The sequence below is a fragment of the Salvia hispanica genome, chromosome 5 (genome assembly GCF_029641045.1).
Source record: "Salvia hispanica isolate PSC_SH4W2 chromosome 5, Shi_PSC_v1, whole genome shotgun sequence".
In the NCBI taxonomy this organism is placed as follows: domain Eukaryota; kingdom Viridiplantae; phylum Streptophyta; class Magnoliopsida; order Lamiales; family Lamiaceae; genus Salvia; species Salvia hispanica.
The window spans coordinates 25,692,969-25,707,709 of record NC_142696.1 but is presented as its reverse complement, the minus strand read 5'-3'; the positions used below and the strand labels follow the sequence as shown (position 1 = coordinate 25,707,709).

The 14,741-nt window shown below is 37.8% G+C and overlaps 3 protein-coding genes across 4 annotated transcripts; 2 read left to right on the top strand and 1 right to left on the bottom strand.

Moving 5' to 3' along the window:
• Nucleotides 1-47: 47 nt before the first annotated feature.
• On the bottom strand, nt 48-2,801 carry LOC125189193 (putative arabinose 5-phosphate isomerase). Its single transcript, XM_048086459.2, has 3 exons — nt 2,007-2,801; nt 1,405-1,628; nt 48-517 (listed from the first exon to the last, which is right to left on the bottom strand). Exons 1-3 carry the CDS (start codon nt 2,658-2,660, stop codon nt 361-363), a joined length of 1,035 nt encoding a protein of 344 aa, XP_047942416.2. The 5' UTR covers nt 2,661-2,801; the 3' UTR covers nt 48-360.
• Nucleotides 2,802-4,732: 1,931 nt separating this feature from the next.
• LOC125187648 (uncharacterized) lies at nt 4,733-6,971 on the top strand. Its single transcript, XM_048084276.2, has 2 exons — nt 4,733-5,106; nt 6,491-6,971. Exons 1-2 carry the CDS (start codon nt 5,050-5,052, stop codon nt 6,845-6,847), a joined length of 414 nt encoding a protein of 137 aa, XP_047940233.1. The 5' UTR covers nt 4,733-5,049; the 3' UTR covers nt 6,848-6,971.
• Nucleotides 6,972-8,267: 1,296 nt separating this feature from the next.
• Nucleotides 8,268-14,642, top strand: LOC125189620 (uncharacterized). Of its 2 annotated transcripts, XM_089057871.1 has the most exons (8): nt 8,279-8,434; nt 9,034-10,311; nt 10,838-12,179; nt 12,385-12,664; nt 13,030-13,137; nt 13,217-13,495; nt 13,601-13,744; nt 14,087-14,642. In XM_089057871.1, the coding sequence occupies exons 2-8, from the start codon at nt 9,093-9,095 to the stop codon at nt 14,273-14,275; spliced, it is 3,561 nt and encodes a 1,186-aa protein (XP_088913997.1). In that variant the 5' UTR covers nt 8,279-8,434; nt 9,034-9,092; the 3' UTR covers nt 14,276-14,642. The 2 variants fall into 2 exon arrangements, 1 of the variants encoding a protein (XP_088913997.1); XR_016130150.1 differs by lacking the exons at nt 13,601-13,744; nt 14,087-14,642 and having other exon boundaries at nt 8,268-8,434; nt 12,385-12,668; nt 13,217-13,355.
• Nucleotides 14,643-14,741: the final 99 nt, after the last annotated feature.

The following is a 14,741-nucleotide window of genomic DNA, read 5'->3' as shown; positions in this document are numbered from 1 at the left end:
GTCAACAAAAACTTAACAATAGTAGCAATTAAATGAAAAGAAAATGGTTAGCAAAGGGAAGAGGTTGGCTCAATTATAGCACAAAAGCATTCATTTAACTACATTTTTCAAACCCCTTTTGCTACTTTACTAACACTAGAGAAATTACCATACATTACAACATCATAACACTAGCAAATATCTAAACATTATGGCAATCTTTATTTGAACACAATCTCAAGCATCAAGGCTTCAACCGGCACAATCATCGACGTCGTCGTCAGCAGCCCTCTTCTTCATTGGGAAAGAATACAAAGAATAATAATGAATAGGGAGTAACAAATGGAGGAGTTGAAGGATGATGCCGACTGCCAGGAAGAATCACAGGCCAGCAGAGACCAACCCATGCAATGTAACGATACCGGTCACGACATTATCGTCATTAATGACTGGCAAGAACTGCACTGGTGATGGTGGAGACTCCATCTTCTGCATTGCCTCCACAGCCATGGCTTCTGGGCCGATGGTCCTTGGCTTCCTGCAATAAACAGATAGGAGTTGTTGAACTTTCTCAATCAAATATCAAGAAGAAACGGCATATATATGGTCCTGAGAATATATCACTAGACATTCAGGACATCGCAGTAACTAAACCAATCTATCTTGCAAAACAAAGTTGAAGTGCTTCTAATAAGGAAGGATGGGAGAAGTTAGAGCCGGTTTCTATGCTTCAAACCAGGTTTGCCACATCAGCATGTTTAGACTCTGGGAACTAGAAACCTTTTCTTGAAAATCTAGTCTCTGTTAAACAGTGCGTAAGAACAAGAAATTGCAAGAAGACTAACAGCAGCACTAGCCTTCTTCCTAGGTCTATTACCGAGTCACTTCTTTGCCCTTCTGCCAGACAACTAATTTTAAATTCATCCAAAAAATTCACCAAGCAAGAGACAGAAATAACCATATTGGAATCAAACCGAGTTACCTAAATGGTCGAGGGAAGAAAATATGACCAGAAACAGAGCATCATGTTCCAAAAAAGGCTGTCAGTTGATTAGGGAGTAACTCAGATAGTTGTTCCACCAATTGTTAAGTTTTTATGAGAGTAACCTTTAACCTCAGAAACCAACACCTAGATCTTATTACAATAAATCATCAGTTTGCTTCATAAATGATTACATAAATCAGGTTTTCGCCAAATCACACAAAACTATAGTCAGCATTAGATCAGCTTCCTCTAATAATGAGAATCTAAGTTTAAGGATCCTTGTTAACTGCATGGATTATAATACACGTATATGGATTGTATTCTAAAAATGCACTTTTTCTTTATGTCAAAATCCAAGAGAAGATGCTTTAATTGCAAACACAGCAACTAAAAAGCATACAATCATGAATCAAAACTATGGAATCAGGAGAGGAATGCACCTGCTACACGTCTCTCCTACAGTTAGCTTGAAGATCCCCTCGCCACTGGCTTTCAATGTGCGCCGCAAGTCACCATCAGTGAAAGTACCTAGCAGATGATACTCATCGTTTATAACGAGAAGGCATCCACAACCTTTACTGGTCAGCTCTACAAGCAGATCCATGATCAGATCTTGCTCCCTGCACACTGGAAGCTCGTCTTCCTTCTTCATAACATCCTTCACCTACAACCAAAACAGAATCAAGATAACTTTGGAAATTCATCTTGCACATAATACTACAGAGAAACAGAGACACAGATAAAAGATCCACCAAAAATGAATCTTATTCCACCAGTATTCATAGAAATCATACCCCAACAAACAGATCCCACCAACACTCCTGTACCATTTACACAATTCTACTCAATTTTCTCCACAATCGAACCCTTATCAAACTAAACCCCAAATTACCAAATCACAGCCATTCAACTTAAGTGTAAAAAGGTAAATCAATTATCTCAGAATTCAATTCATATCAAGCTTCAAAAGCACCGAATTTTCCCTCCAAATCCACATTACAAGCTCACACACAATCCACAGAGTACAAAAAAAGAAAATCACCTTAAAAATCAAGCTCTTCCCAATCCTCCCAGCAGGATGATTCGACGCATACTCCTCCTTGCTCAAATTCCTGGCCCCCATAAGCGCGATCGCCACCGTATCCCCAAAAACCATCTGGATCGCCGTCGAAGTCACCGGCGCCATATCGAAGGGGCACAATTCCCTCTCCAGCGGCAAATGCACATTCAAATCGCAGAGCCGCGTGAGCCCATTCGGCGTCACCGACGTCACCGAGATCAAATAAACCCCTTTCGCCTTGGCGCACGGCACCAGCTTCAGCAGCTCCTCCGAATTCCCGCTCTTGCTGAACAAAACGAGCAAATCCGCCGCCGACAGAATGCCGATGTCGCCGTGGAGCGCGTCGACCGGGGACAGGAACGCCGATTTGATCCCGAGCGACACCAGCGTCTGCGCGATCTTCTGCGCGACGAAGCCCGATTTCCCGACGCCGGAGAAGAAGATGGTGCCCTCGGCCTTCAATAGAGTCTCCGTGAACGCTAGGGTTTGGGATATGTCGAGATTGTGGAAGAAATGGTTGAGGTAATTTTGCTGGCATTTGAAGAGATTGAGCAAATGCGGTTTGTCCAATTTCTGCGAAGATATGTTAATTTCTTCATCTTGCGGGTCGGTGAATGAGAGAGAAAGAGACCCCATTTTTTCCGGATTTCTTTCTCGAGTGATCTGCTGAATCTGTGATTGAACCAACAATTAAACGCGCTCAATTTTTAAGATGATTGCAAATTCTGGCGCTGATGCAACAAGCTACTGCTATTTATAGTATGATCTGTTACTAATTTGTTCAAGATTTCAAGTGTTAATTTGGGAATTGCCTATGAGAAACTATAATACTCCCTCCGTCCCGCTTTAGCAGTTCCATTGACTTTTCTGCACTCGTTTTGTAAAAATGATAATAAATAGTTAAAGTGAAGAAATAATAAAGTAAAAAAGAGAATAATATAGAGAAGAGTCTTATCTACATTATTCTCTTTTTTACTTTATTATTTCTCCACTTTAACTATTTATTATCATTTTTACAAAATGAGTGCAGAAAAGTCAATGAGACTGCTAAAGCGGGACGGAGGGAGTAATTGCAAAATCACAGTAAATAAAGTAGAACTTTTAGTTTGTTTAAAATCATAAAATTGACAAAAGTTCGTATATTTAAGTGTCAATATTATAGTCCTTGAATGATGAATCTACATTGCGAAGATCATTTCCATAAGAGCTTGATTTTTAACGTTGTTCAATTATGGACGTGTATTTGGAGTTGGTATCATAAAACTATATAAAAAGTGTGACAAATTAACATAATATCCATGAGAAATCTATAAAAGATTGTCGGTCAGGCGACATAACAAATTAATAATTCCCAATCGCAAACTATAATTATTATAGACATATAGTATCGTCGTAGGACCCAATATTATTTAATTTTGATCTATGTAGATATGCTTGTTTAATAATTGATGTGATGTTGGGTTCACTATTTAAGTGACATGGAATTCTAATTGGCAAAATATCCATATTTGAAGTTTCAACTTTACAAAACTACCACTTGTTCAATTTGATCTTCTTGGAGCTTTTCTACGTGAATATTGATATGTTGGAAACATTGTTGGGGAATTTAACACGACAAGGGTAAAGATGTTGCTCTATAACATGAACCCAATGGATTTTATCCATTGATTGGGTTTATATTAATAATGTACCTTTTGTAGTCAAAATTCAAACATTTGGTGAATTAAGATCTTTTAATAAATAAACAAAAGTGCTCATCAATAAAATTAGGAGTAACTGCTTTTAAAATCACAAATTTTCTATAAATTCTGGTTTTTCCCACGAACTTTAAAAAGTTTGTGTAATGTCATGAACTTTATTGTCGGTTGCCATTTTCCCATGTCAGGTTTTCCGGTCTGATTCAAACTGTTCGTTTCCTATTAAGAAAATGTCCAAATTCTTTTATCTTACTATCGTTACCTTCATCTTTGAAATAGCTTCGCATGGGTACCTTGTACGCCTCAATCAGAACTCGGATGAAGAAGTTATGGCCATTATGATAGTACAAGGTCGCAACCTTCATCAAATGGCCATAACTTCTTCATCCGAGTTCCGATTGAGGCGTACAAGGTACCCACGCGAAGCTATTTCAAAGACGAAGATAACGATAGTAAGATAAAAGAATTTGGACACTGTCTTAATAGGCAACGAACAATTTGAATCAGACCGGAAAACCTGATATGGGAAAATGACAACCAACAATAAAGTTCGTGACATTACACGAACTTTTTAAAGTTCGTGGGAAAAATTGAAATTCATGGAAAGTTGGTGACTTTAAAAGCAGTTACCCCATAAAATTATACTTCCTCCGTCCCACAAAGATTGTCCCATTTTGACCGGGCACGAGTTTTAAGAAATGTAATGAAAAGTGAGTTGAAAAAGTTGGTGGAATATGGGTCCTACTTTTATATATTAGTTTTATAGTAAAATGTGAGTAGGAATGAGTTAGTAGAATATGAGATCCACTACTAAAAATGGTAAAAAGTGCAATGAGACAAACTTTGTGGGACGAACCGAAATAGGAAAATGGGACAATCTTTGTGGGACGGAGGGAGTATTTATAAACTACTTTGCGTGTCATTATGGGCTAATTTTAATGGCCTATCAAAGTCAAGCCCATTTATAAAAGCCCAATAAAATTGTCACCATCCATTGACGGCGTACTCCTCACCGAGTTGAGCCGAAGCAAATTCCTAATGAAATTCGTCACTATCCTAAGTCCAGATTCCAATTTTTCGAATTCGGCTACTCATATTCCATTTTTAGATATTAATCGGCAACTCGTGTATGTATGCGCATGTGAATGAGGGGGAGATGATGAGCTTGGGGAATACGGCGGAGATAATTTTCCAGTAATTGAAATGGATTGATAATCTGATATCTACACACACGCTGTGAGTGTGTGTAGGAGTTGATATCACTACTGCTGCTGCTGCTGCTGCTGCTGTTCTTCGTTTCCAGCAAATATGATTGTGTTTGATTGGACATGCTAGGGCGGAAGACTGGATTTTTGGGGCATTTGCAGCTTATGCTGGACACGATGGTAAATTATTTTTAGGGCTTTCTTTATATTCTCGGAATAAATAATGGGAAGAGGTGTTGCTGGACATACATGTGTATTACTGTGTGTATTATTGTTTGATTTTTAATCAGGAAAGTAAGAACTGAAATAGCTGCTTTGCTTCAATGGCCTTTTATCTTGTGGAGATTCGATAATTCAACGTAAAGAGAAGTTCGATTTATGGTGGATTATAGAGTTAATGTGTGTTTGTTGAGTAGTGTATGGTGTGGATTATAGGAAGTGGATATGAATTGGAATGAATGTGTGAACTGAGAAGCTTGTGGTTTAGTAATCACTCCCATTTTGAAATAGTTATTGATGGTGCTAGGCTCTTCATAGTTTGATCCACTCCAAAATTATTCATGGTTACTAGGTTTCACATGCCTTTGTATGAGCATATTGTGTTTCAAGTATCACAGCAACTTCAAAATTTGTTGCCAATCTTGTCATATTTTAATGCTTCACATTCTTGTATGTTAGTAAGGATTGAGGAAATTACATAATATGTGTAGGTTTGCAGTGTCTCAAGTTAACTCTAGTTATCAATCATGTGGAAATATCATAATGTGGCTGAACATTTGTATACAATGAGCTCAATGCATGAACAGCATAATGTGGAGAATTCAAGGTTGATTTAAGATGGTACTATTTTCCAAAATTGTTGGGATATATTCTTATGGATTTTGATAGCTTCTCTTGAAATGAATCTGAAATAAAATACTCCTATAAGATATCCCAATGAGTACTCTTTCCGTTTTAAATTATGTTTTGGGCCTTTTGGCTTGCTGAAATAAGTTATTGATAGTACTATTATATTAGAAAAGCCTATATTCATTTGGCTAGATATGTACTTCGTTTCTCCTGTATAGTTTATTGTTTCCCTCAAACTGACAAAAATCTGCATATATGAGAGTACATAATTGTTAACATCTCCTATATTGCATAATTTGCATTAGAAGCCTAGATTCGTTCGGCTTGATATATTCCACTTCATTCGTTCATTTCCTCTGCACATAGTTTATTGTTTGACATTGTAGTTACTTTTTCAAAATGACAAAACTCTGCATATATATAAAAGCACATAATTGTTAACGTCTCCTATATTACAATGAAAGACTATACCTTCCTTTATTATAATCGCAGCAATCCTATTGGTCCATAATGATCCCTCATTTTATTCGTCCTTCCCCTGTCTCTATTTGCGAGTAGTAATCAAGCTCTATTTTCTAAAAATTTTCACCGTGTTTTGGCGATTTGAGCACTGACCACCTATATATTCTTGAGGAGTCATTCACAATTAAACATGAGATGCTTTAATTTGTGTTGGGGAGTTGTGCCTATGGCTAATCGTTTCAACGCGTTTCAGATTGACTCTCTCAAGCTGGCATTCGAGGAGTCAGAACACTTGACCAAGGTTAGGAAGATGGATCTGGTGAGGGTCACAGGGCTGGATATGGAGCAGGTGACCAGCTGGTTTAACAGGAAACGGGCGCGCAAACGAGCAAAGCTGTCAATCTTGAAGCTGGAAAGGATCAATGCTGAGCTCAAGCAGTTGCTCCAGCAGCGCCATGAGCGAGAAATCAGGCTCGTGAAGGAGCTCGAGGAGAGGAAAAGGAGGGAAGCCGAGCTTCAAGATGAAAATCTGCGTCTCAAATGCAGGATTGCTGCAATCATTCCACAGTTTGATCCCACGGTTGATTTTTCTCACGCCTATCATAGCTGAGGGCGGATTTTTTCGCCTTCAAAGAGCTCTTTTGTTTCAATATTGCAGCTCTTTTATTTCATTTATAGAACTATCCACAGCGACTAATGCTGCATTTAGTTAATGCATTGTCTTTCTTATCTTATTCTTTACAAGGTAGAGGTTTAGTTAAGTTCAAATAAAACTCGTGTAACATAACTCAGCAGCGTCGGAGGGATTACCCCAAAGCCATATAAATAGTAGCCTCGGCAAAATGTGAAAAACATAAGATAAACCTTGTATTCTCCAAAATGCAACATGTATGTCCAAAATCTAAACTTGTTAAAAACGACTTCATTTGACTTTTGTGTATATTCGTTTAGATATGAAGGAATACTATATCTATCTATAGAAGGAGACCCGATGCTTTCCAACTTCCAAGAATCCAGCCTCTTAAAGATAAAAGCTATCATCATGGAACTTATCAAAATATAATGAAATTAACTAAGATATTTGTGATTATGTATTCATACTTGACTACATGAGTATAATATAAATAGAGGGAGCAGAATCAAATATCTTAGGATTTCATTTTAGATTCTCATAGAGGAGGACTAATCATGACTAAGTCTTTTCCCCCACAAAATGGGCTAATGATTATGCCAACCCACATTTTCCAACTTAAAAAGTAGTACAATTTAAAACATACTCCTAGACTATAGCTGGCCCATTTGCACACTATATCTATTATTATCATGAATCATTGATATTATTGGAGCCCAATCTTCAGCCAGTTATATTTGAGAAGACAAATCCAAAAATTAAACTATTCACATAATCTTAGTACTACTTTTCTTTTAGCTCAGTCCAAAGTAGAATGTATAGAAATATAATGCGATAGACCATTTAATATAAACCTATCCTATGACTTTACATTTATGTTGTCTATATGTGTATGTATTTCTCGTTTGTTTTGTAAATGAACACGATGCAATTTAAATGATCTATTCATTAAACTATAAATAGTGAAAAATTCATGTTTTAATACACACCTATTAAACCTCATGTCATGTGTATATATATTCCGAAATATCACTATATAATGTAGACAAATGTTTATATTCCAAAAGCTCTATATACACAGCTAAATTATTCATAAATAAATGGAGTACTACTTTTCATGCTATTCAAAATCTCACATTTCCCCTTTTTTGAAATATTTCACACAAATGTTTAGTATAGAGATATACTACATGTGAATATTATTACTCATCCAGACAAAGACACAAAACGGTATGAAATGGGCAAATTAGTAATTTAATCAATTTCCCTGTGTCTGAAGGTATTTAAAGTTTTTTCAATTTTGCGAATATTATTTTGTTATCCAATCACACCTCATGGTCAGAAATTTTGCAGGCCTTGTTAATTTTATTAATAAATAATTTATATATTTAATTTCCGACCTAACAAGAGCATGCCCCACAGATTATGATTTTTATATTCGGATTAACACATTCCTGATAGTTTTGCTTACTCTCAAAAAGTGAAGAGTTTCAAATTTTGTTTACTCAGATTTCTAAATAAGTTTGGGCGATGGATTCAATAGCACCGTTGTTGGCTTCACGATCTGTAAGCTTCTTTTGCCTCTCATTTCAATCTCAATTCGAATGCTCCCCCATTTTGCTTTTCATTCGTTGGGACAATCATTCCCATTTCGCGTAAGTGTTCGTGCTTTCTAGGGTTTCGTTAAAGCGCAGATCTTTATGAAAATTTGTTCAGGTTTTTGTCTTTAATCCCTAGGAAATTTACTACTTGTAGCTCGGGTGTCGCGAATGTTGATGGAATTTGCGTATTGGGATCTATGAAAAATGCAATCTTTGATATTTATTTGCGAAGCTATTCTTAGCTCTGCTTTTAGGATTGTGTTTTAGTTTGAATTTCTCCCTTTTTGGTTTTGGTTTTGCTTTTGTAAGTTTTGGTATCGTGAAAAATGTCGTCTTTGATATTTTTATATATCTGTTCTTAGCTCTGCTTTTAGAAGTGTGGGTTTAGTTTGAATTTCCCCTTTTGGTTTGGCTTTTGTAGGTTTTTAGCTGTAAGGATATGGTGAAAATATGAAAAGTCTGTAGTTGGTTTTCTTTTGCGTATCTCTTTCTAAGAGTAGGGAGCTGAAGGTTCGGTTTGAATAACAGGTTTATATGCTTTATTTGTTTTTCTCATTTTTTCAGGTTTAGGCTAGTGGTGTTTCGAGTACTTGGTTTGGAGTGCTCGAAGTGTGTATTATCGAATGGCTGATTCGGGTTCTGTAGATGTTATACTGGAGTTTCTGAAAAAGAATAAATTTACAAAGGCAGAGGCTGCATTGCGGAGCGAATTGGGTAATAGGCCTGACTTGAATGGGCTTCTTCAAAAGCTTATGCTTGATGATAAGGAGTCGAGTGGATCAGGTAAAGAAGTAAATGGGGCTGTTTCGGGAGAAGAAGATAAAAACACAAAAAGTGCTAGACATGGCGTGGAAGGTCTTAAGGGTTCATTTGCCTTGAGTACTGTTGACTCATCTAAGGAGCTAATTGTGAAAGAGGTAGATAGCGGAACCGGCAGAAATGAGTCGGATAACAAGTGGAAAAATGCTGGCACTACTAAAAAGCAGAGCAAGGCTGGTGAGAATATTGCAGCAAGTGAGAAGAACTTTGTCTTCTCCAATGGTTTGGATGATACTGTTCTTGATTTATATTCGTGGAAGTACGGTACAAGCAATGGTCCAGTTACTCCGTACCAGAATGATGGTGGCAGTGCCGGTGAGAACAATTTTTCGGGATTCCAGGTTCCTGGAAAAGCAAAGATGAATTCAGCTGAGACTCTTGAAAGTGGTCAAGTTCACCACAAATCTGGTGATGATGCCAGTGTTTCTGGTGAAAAGAGAATTACTTGGCCTGGTATTAGCACAGATTTGACGTATGAGAAGAAGAGTGATAATAAGGTAGTGGATCAACAAAGACTTCCAAACATCACATGTTCAAAGGATGATATCGTTGATAATCTCTGGTCCAGAAGCGATGTATCTGGTCAACCTTCATCAGAGCCCCAGAAAGAGTGTCATGTGAAAACTGTTTTCCCATCTTCCAGTGGAGATAATTCTACAAGTTATGACAGAGCTATTGCTGTTGTTGATCAACAGGAGGGTAAAAGGAAAGCAGAAGTCAATAACATTAGAGCAGCAATAAAGGAGCAAGTAGATGAGGTGGGTAGAGCTCTTTTCTTTGGGAAGAATCATGGAGCTGAGCCCAAAGAATTCGGTCCATTAGAATTTAATTTTGCACCCGAGAACCAAAGGGAAGAGTTACCAAGGCTACCACCTGTGAGACTCAAGACAGAAGACAAGCCTTTCAATATTCACTGGGAGGAGAAATATGAACGTGATGCACCCAAGATCTTGGATGCCGACAATGCTTTTCTTATTGGGTCATTTCTGGATGTACCTATTGGCCAAGAGATCAGTGCAACAGGTTTTCCCAAATACTTCTAGAATATTTTCTTTCCCACCATGTGAGCTATGCTCACAAGTCATTACCATGTTTATATAGGTGTAAACAAGAACGTCATGGAATTTCTCAAATTGATTATATATGCTGATATGTTTTAATTGGGAATTTACTTGAGAGCACAATTTGATTTTTCTCATTCTACATATTTTCTTCCTTTGGTAGCCTTGCTATATCTAGGTTCTAAAATAGAGGGGAGAGCTCGAACTATCTGACATTTCTGACTCTTAGCTGTGTAGAGAAGAACACAGGCTCTGTGAAATATGGATGATCTTTTCTGCAGTCTCCTTCGATTTCCAATTTGTTTCTTCACTAAATTTCTTTACAAAGATTTCTCTTTTTATCCTTCCCGTCAACAACCACATTGTTGGCGAGACAGCATTTTTATATACATCAACTCTTTCTCCCTATCCTTCCCTAAGAAATTTATTTATTTTGACTGCTGTCTGTTTACTTATTGCATTTCTATTTGGATAATGATGATTCCTAGGAAAGAGGCTAGGAGGAGGCAATTGGCTATCTGTGACTCAGGGTATCACTGAGGATACTTCTGACCTGGTTTCTGGTTTTGCAACTATCGGTGATGGAATGAGTGAATCCATAGACTACCCTAATGAATATTGGGACTCTGATGAATATGAAGATGATGATGACGTTGGCTATATGAGACAACCCATTGAAGATGAGACCTGGTTTCTGGCTCATGAAATCGACTACCCAAGTGACAATGAGAAGGGGACTGGACATGGGAGTGTTCCAGACACTCAAGAACGGAGCCAGCACAAAAATGATGAAGATGACCAGTCATTTGCTGAGGAGGATTCTTACTTCTCTGGGGAAAGGTATATCCAGTCGAAAACCGTTAATGCTATTGTGCCTGCAGATGACCATGATGGGCTGTTAGCTACTGAAATTTACAGGAGAGACAGAGATAATGATATGATTAGGCAATATGATGGGCAGTTGATGGACGAGGAGGAGCTCAAGTTGATGCGTTCAGAACCTGTTTGGCAGGGGTTTGTGTCTCAGACAAATGAACTCATTATGTTAGGGGATGGAAAAGCTATGAATGAACTGGGAAGGCTGCAACCAGATATCTGCATGGATGATAATCAACACGGTTCAGTTAGATCTATTGGTGTAGGAATCAACAGTGATGCTGCTGATATAGGCAGTGAAGTACGAGAAAGTTTGGTTGGAGACAGCAGTGAAGGCGATGTAGAATACTTTCAGTATCATGATGTTGGTGTTCAAGGGTCTAGACACTCACAACATGACCCGGATAAGAATGCTGGTGAGAGATCTAAAAAAGTTCATAATAGATCAAAGACTCATAATACTGAGAAACATATGATGAGTAATGACAAGAATCCGTATGCAATAGCAAAGTTAGATGGAGGTTTCTCATTTCCTCCTCCTAGAGATGGGCAAGTAGTGGAAAAAAGCTCAGGCAAAGCTTTGTGGTCAAACCAGAATAAGACCATTTTGGGCGATGAAGCTTATGATCATGGCATGGCGAATGACAACATGCTTGCATCATGGAGGCCGAAAAGCAATGACTCCTCACCAACTAAGAGTTCAAGGGATGAACATGCTAATGCTGGGGAATCAGCAAATTCAAGTCCGTCATCTCTTTCTAATTATGGCTACATTGATAGGGAACTTGTAAAGAAAGAACAAGATATGAAAACAACAGGCGTAACAGAAGAGGATCCAGTGGAGGCCCTCGAAGATGAGGAAGCTGCTGCTGTTCAAGAGCAAGTGAAGCAAATCAAAGCACAAGAGGAGGAATTTGAGACCTTCGATTTGAAAATTGTCCACAGAAAAAACAGGCATGTACCTTGTCCATCTTTTTTTTCACAGCTTCCTGTGAATACTCCTTGTTTTTGGTTTAGAAGTTTGTGATACTTCTATGGGACTGTGGTTGTAATGACTGTAAATTATATATAACCTCCACTCTTTTTACTTTACTACTTCTGTCTGTGGTATTACTATTAGAAACGGTTACTCAATTGTGCTTCTGTTTTTTGTGTTTAGGACCGGCTTTGAGGAGGACAAGAATTTTCATGTTGTTTTGAACTCAGTCATTGCTGGTCGTTATCATGTCACCGAGTATCTTGGATCAGCTGCATTCAGCAAAGCTATTCAGGCACATGATCTGCATACTGGCATGGATGTATGTGTGAAAATTATAAAGAACAACAAAGATTTTTTTGATCAGAGCCTCGATGAAATAAAGCTGCTCAAGTATGTAAATAAACATGATCCTGGTGACAAGTACCATCTTCTTCGGTTGTATGATTACTTCTACTATCGCGTAAGTAAGCAATTCTTCCATCTGTTTGGTTGACGTAGATTGTTCAGCAGTGACTGTTAGCACCTGGCTTGACTCTTCATGGCTAGCATCTCATTTATGTGCATTGTTTTAGACAACATTGTCTTAATCTTATCATCATATGAAGGCTATATCAACAGATTCAACACTATACATAACATGATTGAATGAAATACAATTTTTATAATAAAGCTCATAATTTATTTATGAATTATGGCAAGCTACTATCAATATCTTTTTGATACTAACTGCTGAGAGTTGATGTGAGTATTGCAAGCTTGTGATCATCAATCATAGTATGTCTGTGAGTGAAAAGGGACACTACTGACTGTTATTCATATATGCAGGAGCATCTATTGATTGTATGTGAATTGCTCAAAGCAAACCTATATGAGTTCCACAAGTTTAACCGGGAATCTGGAGGAGAAGTGTACTTTACAATGCCAAGGCTACAGGTCTTGTCCTAAATTTATTGTCTGCTTGCTTATTATAGTATTTGTTGCTTGTTGCTGACTGTAATTTTGATTGCTGCAGTCAATCACGATTCAATGTTTGGAAGCTCTTCAATTCTTACACAGTCTTGGCCTCATTCATTGTGACCTGAAGCCTGAAAATATCTTGGTCAAAAGCTACAGTAGATGTGAGGTTAAGGTTATCGATCTAGGAAGCAGTTGCTTTGAGACCGACCATCTCTGTTCTTATGTTCAGTCTAGGTCATACCGGGCCCCAGAGGTCATTTTGGGACTTCCATATGGAAAAAAGATTGATATTTGGTCCCTTGGTTGCATCTTGGCAGAATTATGCACAGGCAATGTAAGTTATGCTGTTATTTTTCTTCTATAATTGAATTAGACAGCCATTCAATATAGGCTTCTATATTTTGTCGTTTCTTTGATGATATTATCTGTTCCTTTATAGGTACTCTTTCAAAATGATTCTCCTGCCACCTTACTTGCTCGAGTTATCGGAATCATAGGCTCTATTGAGCAAGGAATGCTTGCCAAAGGACGTGACACATACAAATATTTCACCAAAAATCACATGCTTTACGAAAGGAGCCAGGTAACTCATGTTACTCTCCCCCTTCGTATGCATGTTTAACATTTTAGTGATTGCATGACAAAAACGAGGATGGTTCGTGGGCTTAGAACAACTGTTTTTCTCAGTCTCACTTGACAAATAATAATGTGATGGCAATGCATTACCACTAAATGCAAAATTCCAACTTTCTCCACTTAGATGCAAAATTCCAACTTTCTCCAACTTTCTCCACTAAATGCAAAATTCCAACTACTCTACGGGTGCATTCTCTCTGGTCGTCAATTTACAACCAAAGAGAACGCGCCCTACATATAAATTGTGTACATGCAGAAAATGATGTATTACTTCCTCTCTCCTCCTCAGGATAGTAACAGACTTGAATACCTGATACCCAAAAAGTCATCCTTGAGACATAGATTGCCAATGGGGGATCAAGGCTTCATCGACTTCGTTGCTCATCTGCTAGAAGTGAACCCAGACAAGAGACCTTCTGCATCCGAGGCTCTGAAACACCCTTGGTTACAGTACCCTTACGAACCCATCTCATCATGAGAAAAAAGGATAGTCTTTGATCCGACCTGTCTTCACTGCCCGTTGATCTGCAAATCAGTCTTCAATGCGGCTGTATTGTTGGAGCGCCTGCACAAAATCGGAAGGTGTGATTGGTTTTAACAGATGATCGAATCTTCCTTTACCCATTGCCAAAAATTGTATCTTGATTATTACAAAACAGAATCTTCCTCTGTTTTTTTGGGGCCTTTGCATTTTGTACTGGTGGGCAGGAAAGGAAGTGACCACTCTTGTTGTAAATGATGTGTGATAATTCTTTTAGGTGATTTAGTTATAATAGCTTGTGAAAATTAGTATCTTGTCCAATTTTGGTTGTACTCACTTTCATCAATTTTCGATATTAACTCAATCGTCTCATATTCAATTTTCTTTCTTTTTATGATTCTTGATCATGTAGCTGAATAAATTTGATTGTTTTCGTTTCTTTTTCAGTCCTTGATCTCATATT